This window comes from Cinclus cinclus, chromosome 30 (genome assembly GCF_963662255.1).
Source record: "Cinclus cinclus chromosome 30, bCinCin1.1, whole genome shotgun sequence".
NCBI classification, from domain to species: Eukaryota; Metazoa; Chordata; class Aves; order Passeriformes; family Cinclidae; genus Cinclus; species Cinclus cinclus.
The window spans coordinates 898,800-912,898 of NC_085075.1; the positions used below are offsets into that span (position 1 = coordinate 898,800).

General features: G+C 62.6%; 2 protein-coding genes across 3 annotated transcripts; one reads left to right on the forward strand and one right to left on the reverse strand.

The window, feature by feature from the left end:
• Nucleotides 1–416: 416 nt before the first annotated feature.
• RARG (retinoic acid receptor gamma) lies at nt 417–7,999 on the reverse strand. Of its 2 annotated transcripts, XM_062511151.1 has the most exons (8): nt 7,763–7,999; nt 5,219–5,364; nt 4,516–4,657; nt 4,021–4,175; nt 3,267–3,443; nt 2,560–2,764; nt 2,198–2,356; nt 417–1,588 (listed from the first exon to the last, which is right to left on the reverse strand). In XM_062511151.1, the coding sequence occupies exons 1-8, from the start codon at nt 7,881–7,883 to the stop codon at nt 1,419–1,421; spliced, it is 1,275 nt and encodes a 424-aa protein (XP_062367135.1). In that variant the 5' UTR covers nt 7,884–7,999; the 3' UTR covers nt 417–1,418. The 2 variants fall into 2 exon arrangements, with proteins under 2 accessions (XP_062367135.1, XP_062367136.1); XM_062511152.1 differs by lacking the exon at nt 5,219–5,364 and having other exon boundaries at nt 7,763–7,893.
• Nucleotides 8,000–11,002: 3,003 nt separating this feature from the next.
• On the forward strand, nt 11,003–13,679 carry MFSD5 (major facilitator superfamily domain containing 5). The gene is made up of 2 exons (XM_062511114.1): nt 11,003–11,016; nt 11,656–13,679. Exon 2 carries the CDS (start codon nt 11,680–11,682, stop codon nt 12,994–12,996), a length of 1,317 nt encoding a protein of 438 aa, XP_062367098.1. The 5' UTR covers nt 11,003–11,016; nt 11,656–11,679; the 3' UTR covers nt 12,997–13,679.
• The last annotated feature ends 420 nt before the right edge of the window (nt 13,680–14,099 follow it).

Sequence of the window (14,099 nt, forward strand, 5' to 3'; positions counted from 1 at the left end):
CCCCCTTCCTTTAGGGGTTATTTAAATAAAAAATTTGGGTTTTTGCTTTTCTTAACCCCAAATTTGGGTCCTTTGGGGGGAGTGAGGGGGGCCCTACAACCCATTTATGCCAAAGTGAGGGGGGGGTTACATTGGGAATATAGGGACTTTTAAATTGGGGAGAGCCCCAGAGGTGTTCCCCCCTTTTTATTGCTGGGGACCCCTCCTCAGGCGCCCCCCTTATTCTGGGGGTCCCCCCAATTGGGGAGGGGTCCCCAAGTACCCCCCTTTTCCCTGGAGGGGACCCCAGGTGTACCCCCCCCCCTACCCCAGGGGTGCCCCCTCATTGCAGGAGGGTCCCAAGGTTCCCCTCTTCCTCCCCCCCCCCCCCCCAAGTCCCCTCTACAGCCCCCCTCTCAAATTCGCGAAGCCCCCAATACTTCCGCAACTTTATTTTGCAAAAATAGAAAAGACCTGTGTCCTCCCCCCAGCACGGGAGGGGGCAGGTGTGCTGTAAACATGGCTGGGGGGCCCCTCAAAACAGGGGGAGTTAGCGGGGGGGCAGCAGCGGGGGGGCTCCCGTTGTGTAGGTGTGGGGGCCCATGTAAACGCAGAGGAATAAATAGGGGTGAAAGTGCAGAGGGAGCACCCCTCTGTGTAGTGTAACAGGCTCCCCTGAGGGCTCTGCACCCCCAAGTTCAAGGAGAAAATGTAGCAGGGGGGAGCAGTAAGGCCAGACCCCATCATCCAGCCAGGCTGGGAGTAAGAGAGATTTGTGGGGGCACTTGGGTCTGGGGGGACACCCAGGATTTTGGGGTCACCCTATGGCTTAAGCCCCCACCCTGAAATGGTGGGGTTGTGGGGGTCACCTTGTGTCCCCCATCTTTGGTCTCTGTAGCGTCTGGGGGGGACACTGAGAGAGGGCAATTTTGGGGAGTCCCTCCCCACTCCTACAGCATCAAAAAAACACACAAGCAGCCCACCCCCAAATATAAATTAGGTCACCTCCAGATTGGGGGAGTAGGAGGTCCTGGGAGGGAATGGGAGTGTGTCGTTCCCCCCCCCCCCCCAGATCCACCCAGTGTCCAATAAATAAACCATGGAAGGGGCACCGCAGGAGTGTCCGGCGTTAATTTGGGGGGAAGGAGGGGCTGGGCCCCCGAACTCCCCCTCATATCCCCCTCAGTACAAGGAAGGGTGGCAGCAGGGTCTGAGAGGGCTTTGGCATGAAGCTGAGGTTTGGGTGACAGCCCCAGACCCCTCCAGCTTAAGGCAATAGCTTTGTTCTGTCAGTCTCTGTCCCCTTCCCCAAATTCGGGGGGGGAGCTCTTTGGGGAGCTCCCCCTCCCCAGAGTAAAAGAGGGGGGCCCTGGAAGGCAGCTCTGAATGTCCTATCCCGTTTGGGAGGGGTTTGGAGATCCTCCCCGATCTGGGGGATGCTATGGGGATTTGGGGGGGCCAGGGGGACTATCCTGGGCGGCAGGGGGGTCTGGGGGTGGGCCATCACCCCCCACCTCAGTGAAGATTTCAGGGTTCTCCAGCATCTCCCGGATCAGGGGGGGCATCGGCCCCGGGATCTCCGTGCGCAGGGTGATGGCTCGTTCTGCCCCTGTGGGAACCAAAATGTCAACACCCCCTGAACTTGGGCGCCCCTCAAGGCCTTAGGCCCCTCCTGAGAGATGGAACCCTCTTCCAAAAAATGAGCTTCAACACCCCCCAAAACCCTAAACCCCCAATGCTTTGGACTTCTCCAAGACCTTGAACACTCCCAAAATGAGCTTCAATTGCTCCAAAACCTTGACACCCCCAAAGAGATTGAATCCCCCCTAGAGGCCTTGAATCCCACCCAAAAACGAACTTCAACACCCTCCCAAATTTCAACAGTCCCCAGCTTTCAAAACCCTGCAAAAGCTTCAACACCTTCAAAACCTTAAACCTCCCCAGGTATCTTGAACACCACCAAAATCATCTTCAAACTCCCCCCTCAAAACCCTGAAACACCCCCTGGACCTTCAACTGCCCCTCCCTGAGAGCTTCAACTCCCCTGCTGCCAGGGGCAGGTTTGGAGGTGTCCTGGTGGGTTTTGGGGTCCTGGAGGGGTCCTGGGAGGGTTGGGGGGGTCACCCCCTTTGGCTCAGGAAGATCACTGTGGATAGGGGGTGTTGGGGTGATCCTAAGGGGGTTTGGGGGGTTCTGGGGTCCTGGCAGGGTTACCCACCCTTGGTGCTGATGCCACGCAGGTCAGTGATTTTGAGCAGCATCCGGGGGAAACGCTGCGGCTGCCGCGGGCGCCGGCGCCGGGCATAGACTCGAAGAGCCTCGAGCAGCGGCTCCTGCAGCTGGTCCACATGCCGGGGCTGCTCCAGCTCCATCCGGTCTGGGCAGAGAGAGAGAGCGCACCTGGATACACATTGTCCCCATGTCTCCTGTCCCCATATCCCCATATGCCCATCTTTATCCTAGAGATCCCCACGTCCCACCAGTATCCCCTCATGTCCCCACCTCCGCAGGTGAACAGTCACAACTCAGTCCCTTGTCCCCATGTCCCCCACATCCCCCTGATGTCCCCCATGTCCCCACCCCCACAGATGAGGCAGATGGCACTGAGCAGCCCGGTCTCGGTGTCATCGAGCTGCAGTGGCAGAAGCTGCCCCGCAAAGGCAAACACAAGGTCAGTGAGGGGCCCAAATCCCGCATTGTGCATCTGGGTCCGGGTCAGCGTCAGCCCATCCGAGAATGTCATCGTGTCTTGCTCTGGTGTGTAACGGGTGCAGATCCGCAGCATCTGCAGGGCAGGGACCTCAAAATCACCAAGGGGCACCAGAATACATGCAGGGACACCAAAAATCCACCCAGGGGCAGCCCATCCCATCACTGTGTCCTGCTCTGGAACGTAGCAGGTGCAGAGCCACGGCATCTGCAGGACAGATGTTGGGGGACCCCAAAATCCACCCAGGATCTGCCCATCCTAGAGCCTTCTTGTGTCCTGTTCTGGCTCTGCCACAGGACAGACCCAGCACTGGGGGGAGTTGGGGTCAGGGACACCCTGAAATTGCCCAAGATCAATAAAAGCACCTAAGGTACCCCAGAGTTTCCGAGCAAGGGATCCCCAAATCCACCCAGGCCCTCCCAGGAGACCTCCAAGCCCCTCTCCAGGACATCTGTCTTGGGGGTGGCAAGGTCAGGACCACTGTGGGCCACCCTTTTAAGGAGCTCCCAAACCCTCCCAAGGAGCCCCCAGACATCCTGAGGAGCCCCTCCAACCCCCAGGGATGTCCAGCCCTCACCAGGATGTCAAGGCAGGCAGCCTTGAGAAGAGTGATCTGGTCAGCCATGCTGAGCCCTGTGAAGCCTGGGAGCCGCTTTGCAAACTCCACAATCTTGATGATGCACTTGGTGGCCAATTCGCTGAACTTGTCCCACAGCCCCAGGTCCAGCTGCACCCGGTGATCAGCACTCGAGTTCTGGGGGCACAGAGGGGCCTCAGCTCTGTTAGAAGGGGTTGTTCTGGAGCCCCTGGGATCCCCTGGAACCTCTGGAATTCCAACTCCAGCACCCTGAACTGGTCCTACAGCCCCAGGTCCAGCTGCACCCAGAAGTCAGCACTCGAGTTTTTGGGGACACGGGCTCAGTTATGGGGGTTCAGGACCTGCTGGGACTCCCTGGAACCTGTTTGGACTCCCTCCTCAGTGAACCCCAGCCCCTGAACTCAACCCCAGCCCCAGCTGCACCCCTTACTCAGTACTTGAGTTTTGGGGGGTCAGGGGGTGCAGAGACCCTGCTCTGGGCTCCAGGTTTGGGGTCCCTCCCATAAGTAAACTCCCAGACATCCCCCACCACCCCCAGTGCTCAATCCCAGTGCCCCCCCTCCCCCTGAATTTGTCCCCCAGTCCCCCCCCCCCCGAACTTGTCCCCCAGTCCCCCCTCCCCCAGTGCTCATGTTTGGGCTCAGGAGGGAGCAGCAACCCTGTCCCAGATCTGAGGGTTGTTGGGAGGGTTGGGGTCCCCCCTCGATCCCCCTAGACCCTCAGCCATACTCACTGTGGTGTACTTGCCCAGCTGGCCCAGTGAGGGGAAGGTCTCCTGGTGGGCTTTGCTGACTTTCCGCACCAGCTCAGCCAGCTCGGGGCTCAGCTCATCCCCCCCCAACTCCTCTTTCACTTCCTTCTTCCTCTTGTTCCGGTCGTTCTGCACAGCTGGGGGGGAAGGGATTTGAGAGTCGGGGGCATTTGTATGCCCCATCCAATCCCTCCCACATGGGGTATCCCCTCCCTCAAAAAATCCCCCCATGGGACAGGAACATCCCCACTATGAGCATCCCCAGGACCCTGGGAACCCTCCGTGAATCTCAATTTTAGAGGACTCCCCTGACCAAGGGGGAATCCCTCACCAGCAGTACCCTCTACAGCCCCAAATGCCTCCCAAATCCATCCCAGGAACATCCCCAAGCCCACTGGGACACCATCAAGGCCCCTCAGTGATGTTTTGGGGGGGGGTCCCCAACTTCGGGGCACCCCAGCCCAGACCCCCTCGCACCTTCCTTGGACATTCCGACCTGGAAGCACTTCTGGAGGCGACAGAACTGGCACCGGTTCCGGGTGACCTTGTCAATCTGGCAGTTCCGCTCCCGGTGACACGTGTACACCATGTTCTTCTGGATGCTCCGCCGGAAAAATCCCTGGAGTGTGAAAACAGAGGGTCGGAGAAGAGTCAGGACACCCCCAAACTGGGGGCACCAGTATCACATCCCCAGCAATACCAGTAAAGCTCCCCAGTGGTTGGGGTAGAGCTCCCCATTGGCTCCCCAGTATCCCGGGGGGGAGCATGGGGCTTGGAGGGCTCCCATTTCCCAGGGGGGATCCCATTATCCCTGAGGGGTCCCCAGTGCCTGGGAAGGGATCCCCATCACCCAGGGGTGGTCCCACTCACCCCACAGGGTCCATGATGTCCCCAGGTGCCCCCATTACAGCTCCCCAATGCTTGGGGGATTCCCACTCCCCCAGGGGATCCCTATTCTTCAAGTGGGTCCCCACTGGTTTGGGGGGGGTTCTCCTTTTCTTGGGGCAGGTCCCCAGTGTCCACGGGACCCCCCAGGGCCTCCTCCAAGTTCTGGGTCCCCACTTCCCCCACTCCCATCACAGGTTCACCATTACCCCTGCCCCCCAGGGTTTCCACTATCTTGGGGGGTCCACCTGCCCTGGAGGGGGGAATCCCCACTGCCCCCCTGACCCCCGGGCACCTTGCAGCCCTCGCAGGAGCTCACTCCGTAGTGGTACCCAGAGCTGCGGTCGCTGCATACGAAGCAAGGCTTGTGCACGCGGGGTGGGGGCGGCGGTGAGGGGGTGCCCGTGTCCCCCAAAACCCGCCCAGGGGAGGGCTCCAGGGCTGGGGGAGCAAAAGATGGGGAAGTTAAACAGCTCCTCTCAACCCCTCTCCAAAGGGCCCCCCGGGCCTGCATCGGGAGGTGGGGGAAACTAAATCACAGGGAGGGTGTGATTTTGAGGGTTTTGCTGTCACCTCCCCAGCCCTAAAACCTGAGTTGCAAACCCCCAAAATTGGGAACTAGGGAGCTGGAACCCGGGGATGCCGCTAGGGGTGGGGGACATATCAGTGTGCTCCCTCTCCCCCCTGACCCCCTCCTCAAAACCTCTCCCCCTCCCCCCCAGCGTCCCCAAACTCCAAAATTCTGCAGAAGGAGGGTCCCCAGCCACCTCAGATCCTGCCCCGTGCAGTGCCGGGGGGGGGGGGGGTGACAGGGGGAGCAGGGAGGAGCCCCCCCCCCCCAGAGCTCAGCCCGGGCGGCACTGGGCGAGGAGCAGCTGGTTTCAGAATTTTCTTTTTTTGGTGGGTTTTGTGTGTTTTGCTTAAAAAAAAAAAAAAAAAAAAAAAAAAAAATTGCTGAAATTGAGGAAATTCCGGCCTCGAGTGGAGCATTTGTAACCGCGGGGGAGGCGGGGGGGCACCCTGAGCGCGTGCCACAAGCACCCAAAAATAATCCGGGGGGGATATGGGAGGCCCCTCACCCTAAAAGCGGGGCCGAAATTGGGGACCACACTCCGCCCCCTGGAACGGGGACCCAGCAGTCCATACCCCAGGTTTGGGGAGGACTGGTTATGACCCCTCCCCCCCATCAACACTGGAAATTCCCCGCGGAGGGCTGGGGAGGCGGGGGGGTTCATTTAGAGGGTGCGGGCATATTTGGAGGACCCCACCGTGTGTGTTTTCTCTCAAGGTTTGATTTTTGGAAGGGGAGGAACCCAAATTAAAGCATCCACCCCCCAAAACCGTCCGGGGGTGGCCACGACGCTGTGGGCCCCGCCCAATGTTTTGGGGTACTCCCTGCTCCAAGGCGCGGTGCACCCTCAGGCCTTAAACTGAGGGGGACGGGGGGGGAAGTTCCTCCGCCCAGGGTGGAATTTGGGATGGGGGTTCCCCACCCAAAACTCGGAGGTTGACGCTCCCCCGGCCCCTGCTGAAACTGGGCCCCTTCCCCACGCTGCCCCCGTGTTCGGGTGTTCGGGCGGTTTTGGGGCGGCCCTGCAAGGGTTAAAGTGCCACATTGGCAGCGCGGGGGGGACGCGGGGGGGACGCGGGGGGGGCGGGCGCGGCCCCGACTGGAACCAGTTGTGCCGAGGAACTGGGAGGAGGGAGGACAAGGGATGGGGCAATGCACCACGGACATAGGGGGAAGGGGAGATATAGGGGGATTTGAGAGGATTCTCTCCCCTCCCAAGATGTTTGTACCCCAATCTACACGCGGAGGGCTCCTGTGGGACCCCCAGGACCCGCCCACTCCCTCCTCTTTCTACCTCCACAAAGTGATCCCCCAAAAACAAGATTCGGGGCCCATGAGCCCCCCCAAAACAAGGCCCAGGGCCCCCGACACCCCCAAAAGGGGTCTTGTGTGGTCCACGTCTCTGTGCTCCTGTGTCCCTGACCCCCCAAAAACGGGTCCATGTTTCTGTCCCCCCAAAGGGCTCCGGGACTCCGCAACTTCCCCCAAAAACAGGGTCCCGGTCCCTCGAACCCCCAAACGGACTCCCCCATTACGGTCCCCACGTCCCTGTGTCGCCTGCAAAACGGGCCTGGGACCCTGTCCCCCCTCCCCCCCCGAAAACTGAGCCCCTCAACTCTGGGGAGAATTTAGGGATGCCCCCCTCTCACACTCCTGCTCCCCACCCCGCACATATTTCCCGGCCATCCCCTCGCGTCATTCCCGCACACGCGTAGGTCGGTCCAGCTCCCCCGCGAGGTCACCCCCGACCCCCCTCGGGTCACCCCCGACCCCCCTTTCAGGCGCTTCCACACACTCGGACACGCTCTCCACCCCAGCCCCCGGCACACCCACGCACCCACTCGCGGACCCAGAGCCGTCCGCACCGCCCCGCCCGCTCACCACACACTGACGCTCCCTCTCACACTCGTTTGCACACTCGGGTACAGTCTCGGAGACCCCTCCCCACAGCCGCGACCCCCCCACGCCCACACGCGCGCCCGCCCCTCCCGCACAGTCACCGCCGCGGTGCCACAACCACCGCACGCTCATTTGCACACTCACTTGAACACACAGAGGGGCTTCCCGGCACCCCTCGCACCCACTCGCGACACAAACACTCCCCCACGCACCCACGGCACATTCGCACTGGCTCTCACACTGATTTGCACACTCAGTTCGCACCTGGACGCGTTTTCCCGCTCCCCCTCAGCCCCACACCCACTCGCGAACACTCCCACCCCCCCGGGTACTCTCGACCCCCCTCGCCCCCCGGCCCCCCCCCAGTACCTCTGCGGGCGGGGCCCCCGCAGCCGGCGGGCACCGGGACCCTACGCAGCGCGCAGCCCCCACGGTTCGTCACGTCGTGCAGCCGCCGCGGCGCCGCCGCCGCCTCCACGCAGCCGAACATGGCGGCCCCCGGACCCGCGCCTGCCCCTCCGGGCCCCTCAGCCCCGCCGCGATCGGTCGCGATCGGCTCCGGTCGCGATGGGCCCCGAGCGGCCCCGGAGGGTGCGGCTGCGAGGGCGGGGCTTGAGGGTGCGGGGTCGGGGCGAGGGGCGTGGCTTAAATACACTGGGCTGTGAGGCGAGCAGGGGAATGGGGCGGGGCCTGCGCGAGGGGCGGTACTTCGGTGGGAGGAGGCGAACGGGGAGGGAGAATGGAGCGGGGCCTGGAGGGGCGGTGTAATTTGGAATATGAGGGCGGGGATATAGGCGGGGCTAAAATGAGCAGGGCGAGGGGCGAGGGGGAGGGGCTTGAAGGGGGTGGGACCTTAAGTGGCTATAGAACAAGGGGGCGCGGCCTGAGGGCAGGGTCTGAAGGGCTGGGCTGAATTTGAATGAGGCGTGGTCTGAACAAGGGGCGGGAATCGTGGGCGGGGGCTGAATGTGGAATGAGCGGGGATTGGAGCAGTGGGCGGGGCCTGGAGGCGCGGACGCGTGGCGTCGCAAACACACGTGGCACAGGTGTCACACGGTATTGACGTGTGTCCCCCTTCCCTGGGGGGGCACCCAGGCCCCGCCCCTGTCGCCTCCAGCCCTTCCCAGTCCCTCCCAATTCCACCCCGTGTAGTCCGTCTTCATGTCGCCACCCGTCTCCCCAGTCCTCCCAGGTCTTCCTGTCCTTTCAAGTTCCTCCGTCACCTCCCCAGCCCTTCCCAGTCCCTCTGTCACCTCTCAATCCCTCCCAGTCCTGCCAGTTCTCCCAGTCTCCCGCGTCATCTCCTCAATCCTTCCAATCCCCTTGTCACTTCCTCCACTGTGTCTACTGTGCACAGGTGTGTGTGAGCGTATCCAGCTGTGCACAGAGGAGTGTGTATGTGCGCAGGTGTGTCTGGGTGTGCCTGGGCGTCTCCGGGTGTGCGAGGGCTGTCAGCACCGCCTGCTCAACTGCATTCCTGGGCCTCTGCATGAGTAACACACCTGTACACGGGATCATCGCACGTGTCACACACCTTTACACGGCATGATCATGTACCACTGCACGTGTCACACACCTTCACACAGCCTCCAGCGTGCACACGCATGTCTAGGTATGGGGACACATGTACGGGGTGTCACACAGCCACGTAGGCGTCCCCATGCCCTGACACGCGTGAAAACTCCCCCCTCCTCTCCCCCCGTGCTTCGGTTTCCCCCGGGCCAAGAAAGGGGAGGGAAAGGGGCTGGAGTGGGGGAGGGGCGGGAATGGGTTTATGGAAAAACTTTTGGGTGGAAATTCCTCTCCCCACCCCTCCCCCACGGCGGCTCAATGGCCCCTTTGTGCGGCCCCGGCCCCACCCCCGCCACGCTGGGACCCCCCCCCGTGTGTCTCCCCCAATCCCTGTGTCCCCCCCGTGTATCCCCCGCCTGTCTCCCCACAGCCTCCATAATTCCCTGTGAACCCAAATCGCGTCCCTACTACGTCCCCCCGCGTCCCGCATGTCCCCAACATGTGTCCCCTCCACTAGCATCCCCCAGGAATCCCCGTGCTCCCCCTAGTCCCCATAAACCTGAGTCCACCCCAATCACGTCTCCCCCAGTCTTTCGTGTGCCCTGTGACCTACATAACCCAGTGACCCCAATGTCCTCCGTGTCTCCTCATGACCCCATGGCCCCCGTGTCCCTTATGCTGCCCCATATCCCCATAACCCTTTCTCCCCCGAATCTTGTCCCCCTGGTGTCCTCTAGGCCCCATATCCCCTGTGCTCTCCCATGTCCCCTGCCCTATTGTGAACCCCGCATCCTCCTTGTCTGCCTGTCCTCCCCATGTTCCCCACGTCTCCGGTGTCCCCCATGTCCCCAATGTCCCCGTGTCCCTCACCCACGGGTGCCGCCACGTGCCCCCCCCCCCCCCCCCCCCCCGCTCAGACGCTTTTCTCGGTAAATCCCCGGAAGGGACGCGGGGGGGGAAGCAGTGGGGTGCGGAGGGGGACGGCTCGGCCATGGGACTGGGCTGGCCGCGAAGCCGGTCCCGGCGGCGCGGGGGAACCTTCCCGCGCTGTCACCCCTCCTCTCACCTCCCCCCGTGCTGCGCCCCCGCCTTCTGTTCCCCGCCCTGCCCCTTCTGCTTACCCCCCCCCTGCTGCCCCCAGAGCCACCCCCCATCCTGTCCCCCCCCCTGCTGCGCCCCACCCTGCTGCCCCCTGGCCTGTCACCCCCCCTGCTACCCCGCCTGGTGCCCCCCAGCCTCCTGTCCCCAGTGTCAACCCCCAGCCCCCTGTTCCCAGTGCTACCCCCTGCCCTGCTGCCCCCAGTGTCACCCCCCACGCTGTCTCCCGCCCTGCTGCTCCCCCTTCTGTGCTCCCGCCGCCTGCCCCCAGTGCCACCCCGCGCCCTGTCCCCCTCCGTGTCACCCCCGCCCATGTCCCCAGTGCCGCCCCTCCTCCCGATGCTGCCCCCCCCCGCACCGCGGCCCCCTCCGGCCTCGCCTAAGTGTCAAGTGAGGGGGGCCCGGCCCCCTCCGCACCCCACCAGAGACCCCCTCCGGAGCGGACGTGAGTGAGGGGAGATCAGGGGGGACTCCCCCCCTTTAACGAACCTGCGGAAAATGAGACACGGGAAGGAGGGGCCTCTCGGGGGGTGAGGGCGCTGGGGGGGATCCGGGACAACTGCACGGGGGCGTTCGGGGGGGGGGGGGGGTGAGTCCCAGGGGGATTTGCCCGGGGGGTTTCGCGGAGGGGTTTTGCGAGTAGATTTGCTCGAGGGTCTTTGCACGAGGTTTCTGAGGGCGGGCGTCCCAACAATCCCCCCATGGTGTGTCTGAGGTGCGTTTCTTTGGGGTGGGGTTGCCGAAAACCTCCTATGGCGGGGTTCTCTGGAGGGGTATTTGGGGGTCTCCATAATGCCCCGTGGGTTGTCTTGGGGCGACTCCCAGACAACTCCCCGTGGCGTCTCTGAGGTTCTCCGTGGACACACCTGGCGGGGAGAATGTCCGTGTGGGGGGGGAGGTGCTGCCCAGCGTCACGTGATACGAGTCAAAATGGCGGCGCCCATGGGGACCGGAAGCGGATGTGGCTCCGCGGAGGCGCCACGGAGCAGCTACCACGCCGGTGGGGACAGGAGGTACGGAGGGCCCTGAGGGGCCCGGGGATTTTCAGAAGAGGTGTAGGAGCGTTGGAGTGTCTGAGAGGTATCTGGGGGCAGACTCTGGGGTCCGGGGGAGGGCTATAGGGAGTGGAGGGGGGCTGTGTGGAGCTGTAGGGGGTATATGGAGAGCTTAAGGAGAATTTGGGGGGGGCGAGGGTCTTATGGGGGGTGTGGGAGTTCCATGGGGACCCTATGGGGAGTCTGTGTAGGTCCTGTGTGGGGCCTGTGGAGGATCTGGAGCGTGTGTGGGGGGGGCTGTTGGGGAGTATGGGGGTCTGTGGAGGGTTGTGGGGAATTCTGCTGGAGGGTTGGGGTCTATGGGGGTTCTGTGCGGCCTGGGTGGGGGTCTGTGTGGGCTTGGGAGGAGTACTGGGGCCTATGATGGAACTGTGGGGGACTGCGTGGCAAATCTGCAATGTTGGGTGTCCCTATAACCTCCCTTGGTTTGATTTAGTGTCTGGGGGTTCCTATAGCACCCCCCCCTCCCAATGAGTCCCTTTGGGGTGGGGGATCCCTATAGAACCCATGGGCTGTCTGGGAGGTTTGGGGCACCTGGTGCTCCCTCTGGACTCTCCCAGTTCCTCCGAGTACTGATCCCCCTTTTTCCCTCCCTAGGCCCTCCTGAGATTCTTCCCCACCATGTTCCTGCTGCCCTGCTCTGCACTCGGCCTCCTTCTCCTAACCTGTCTGGCTCTGGAACCACCCCCCCGCCACCCGTCACCCTCCAACCCAGCCTTCCGCTGCTTCCAGTGGGAATTCCTGCTGGGATACCTCCCAGCACTGGCTGCAGACTGGCTGCAGGGCCCGCTGCTCTTCCAGCTGCTGCAGAGCCGGGGGTTCCTGCGCAGCCAAATCGCTGCCCTCTACTCCTGCGGCTTCGCCTCCAATGTCGCCTTCGGCCTTGTCTCCGGTGTTTTTGTGGATCGGCTTGGCCGGAAAAAGTCCTGTGTGTTGTCCTCGGGGCTGTGCTCCATGTCCTGCCTGCTGCAGCTCTCCCAGGATTTCCTGGCACTGGCAGCTGGCCGGGTCCTGGCGGGGCTCGGCACCTCCCTGCTCTTCTCTGCCTTCGAGTCCTGGTACATCCACGAGCACCTGGAGCGCCATGACTTCCCTGCCGAGTGGATTCCCAACACCTTCTCCCGCGTGGCCCTCTGGAACAGTGGCCTGGCTGTGGCAGCTGGCCTGGTAGCCGAGCTGGTGGCTGAGGGGCTGGCGCTGGGCCCTGTGGCCCCATTCCTGGTGGCTGTGCCCTTCCTGGCACTCTCGGGGATCTTTGCCGGGAAAAACTGGGAGGAGAACTACGGGAAGAGCCGGCCCTGTGGTAAGGCTTGTGGGGAAGGCATTCGGGGCCTCCTGTCCGACCCCCGAGCGCTGCTCCTGGGGCTGGTCCAGGCCCTCATGGAGAGCATCCTACTCATCTTTGCCTTCCTTTGGACACCTGTCCTGGAGCCACAAGGGATCCCACTGGGAATCGCCTTCTCTGGGTTCATGGCCGCCAGCGCTGCAGGCTCAGCCCTGTTCCGACGTGGTGTCAGCGGGAGGCTCCGGCTGCAGCCACTGCGGCTCCTGCCTGGCTCTGTCCTGCTCCTGGAGCTGGCTCTTCTGGTCCTGGCACTGCCACTGTACCCCCCTGGTGACTTCCTTGCCGTGCTCGTGCTGCAGCTCTCCTGCGGGATTTACTTCCCAACCATGGCGTTCCTGCGGCGCCGGCTGGAATGTGGAGGGGATGCGGCGAGAGGAGCACGATGGCTGCGGCTGCCCCTTGGCCTGGGGGTGTCACTCGTGCTGCCAGCACTGCCCGGGGACCCTGCAGGGACACGGCGGGTGTTCGGGGCTGCGGCCCTGGCGGCACTGGTGGCACTGGGGGCAGCCGGGGGGATCCTGGGCATCACCCATGGGGATGAGGGGCTGAGGTTGGGGGACGAGGGGCTGCTCGAGGAGGACACCGGGGAGTGACGAGTACACCGGGACAGGGACACTGGGTCTACTCAGCAGGGACACTGGGACAGTTTGAGTGGGACACCAGGATGTGACAGGAACACTTGGGTGTGATGGGGACATGGACACTGTGCTCTAATGGAGACAGGGACACGGGAAGAGCACGTGGGATCACCAAGCAGTGATGGGGTCACAGTGTCACCCCCATGCTGAGCTGTGTGTGACAGAAACACTGAGACACCCTGTGGGTGGGTCACACCCTGTGTGATGGGTAACAGTGTCATCCCGCTATGGACTGTTCGTGACTGGGACACCTCCTGAGGAGACTGAACTGTGGTGGGTCACAGTGTCACCCCATGATGGACTGTGGGTGACAATGACACTGGGACACCCCACTGGTGACATTAAGCTGTGATGGGTCACAATATGACCCCCATAATGAAATATAGTTGACAGTGACACTGGGACACCCTGATGGTGGCACAGTACTGTGATGGGACCCTGGTACTGGTGCCTCCCCACAACGAACTCTGTGTGACAACCTGGGGACACCCCCACGTGACACCTAAGTTGTGACAGGTTACAGTGCCGCCTCCCACAAGGTACAGCAGAGGGGATATGGGGACACTAGGCCAGGTGTGGCCTGTGACCGATCCTGTGTGGTGTCATGGGGGTGAGGGTGTATTAATTAATTTCTAATAAACCAACCCAATAGAGGTGTTTGTGAAGTCCTCCCCCCAGCCCCCCAAACCTGGATCTGGGGAACCACTGAAAGCACTCCAGAGCATCCCCAGTTCAAACCAGTGACTCCCATTCCAGCCATGTCCCCAGTGTGACCCTTGCACTGGTTTGACCCCAAAGTTGAACCCCCTCAATGCCTCCATTATCCTCCAATTCCCCCCAGTCCTTGCGGTAACCCCCCCATTCCCCATAATTTTCACAGTTCCTACCAGTTTCCCCCAGTAACTCCTGGCGCCCCAAGTCCCCCGGTTTTCCCTGTCCTATAGAGGGCCGCTTGCGCCTCGCACCCCATGCCCGTAGTGACACGTGATCACAACGCGCGCTCACCGCTTTCCCGCTAGGCTCCGCCTCTCGCCTGCTTCGCCCTCCAATTGGCTGAG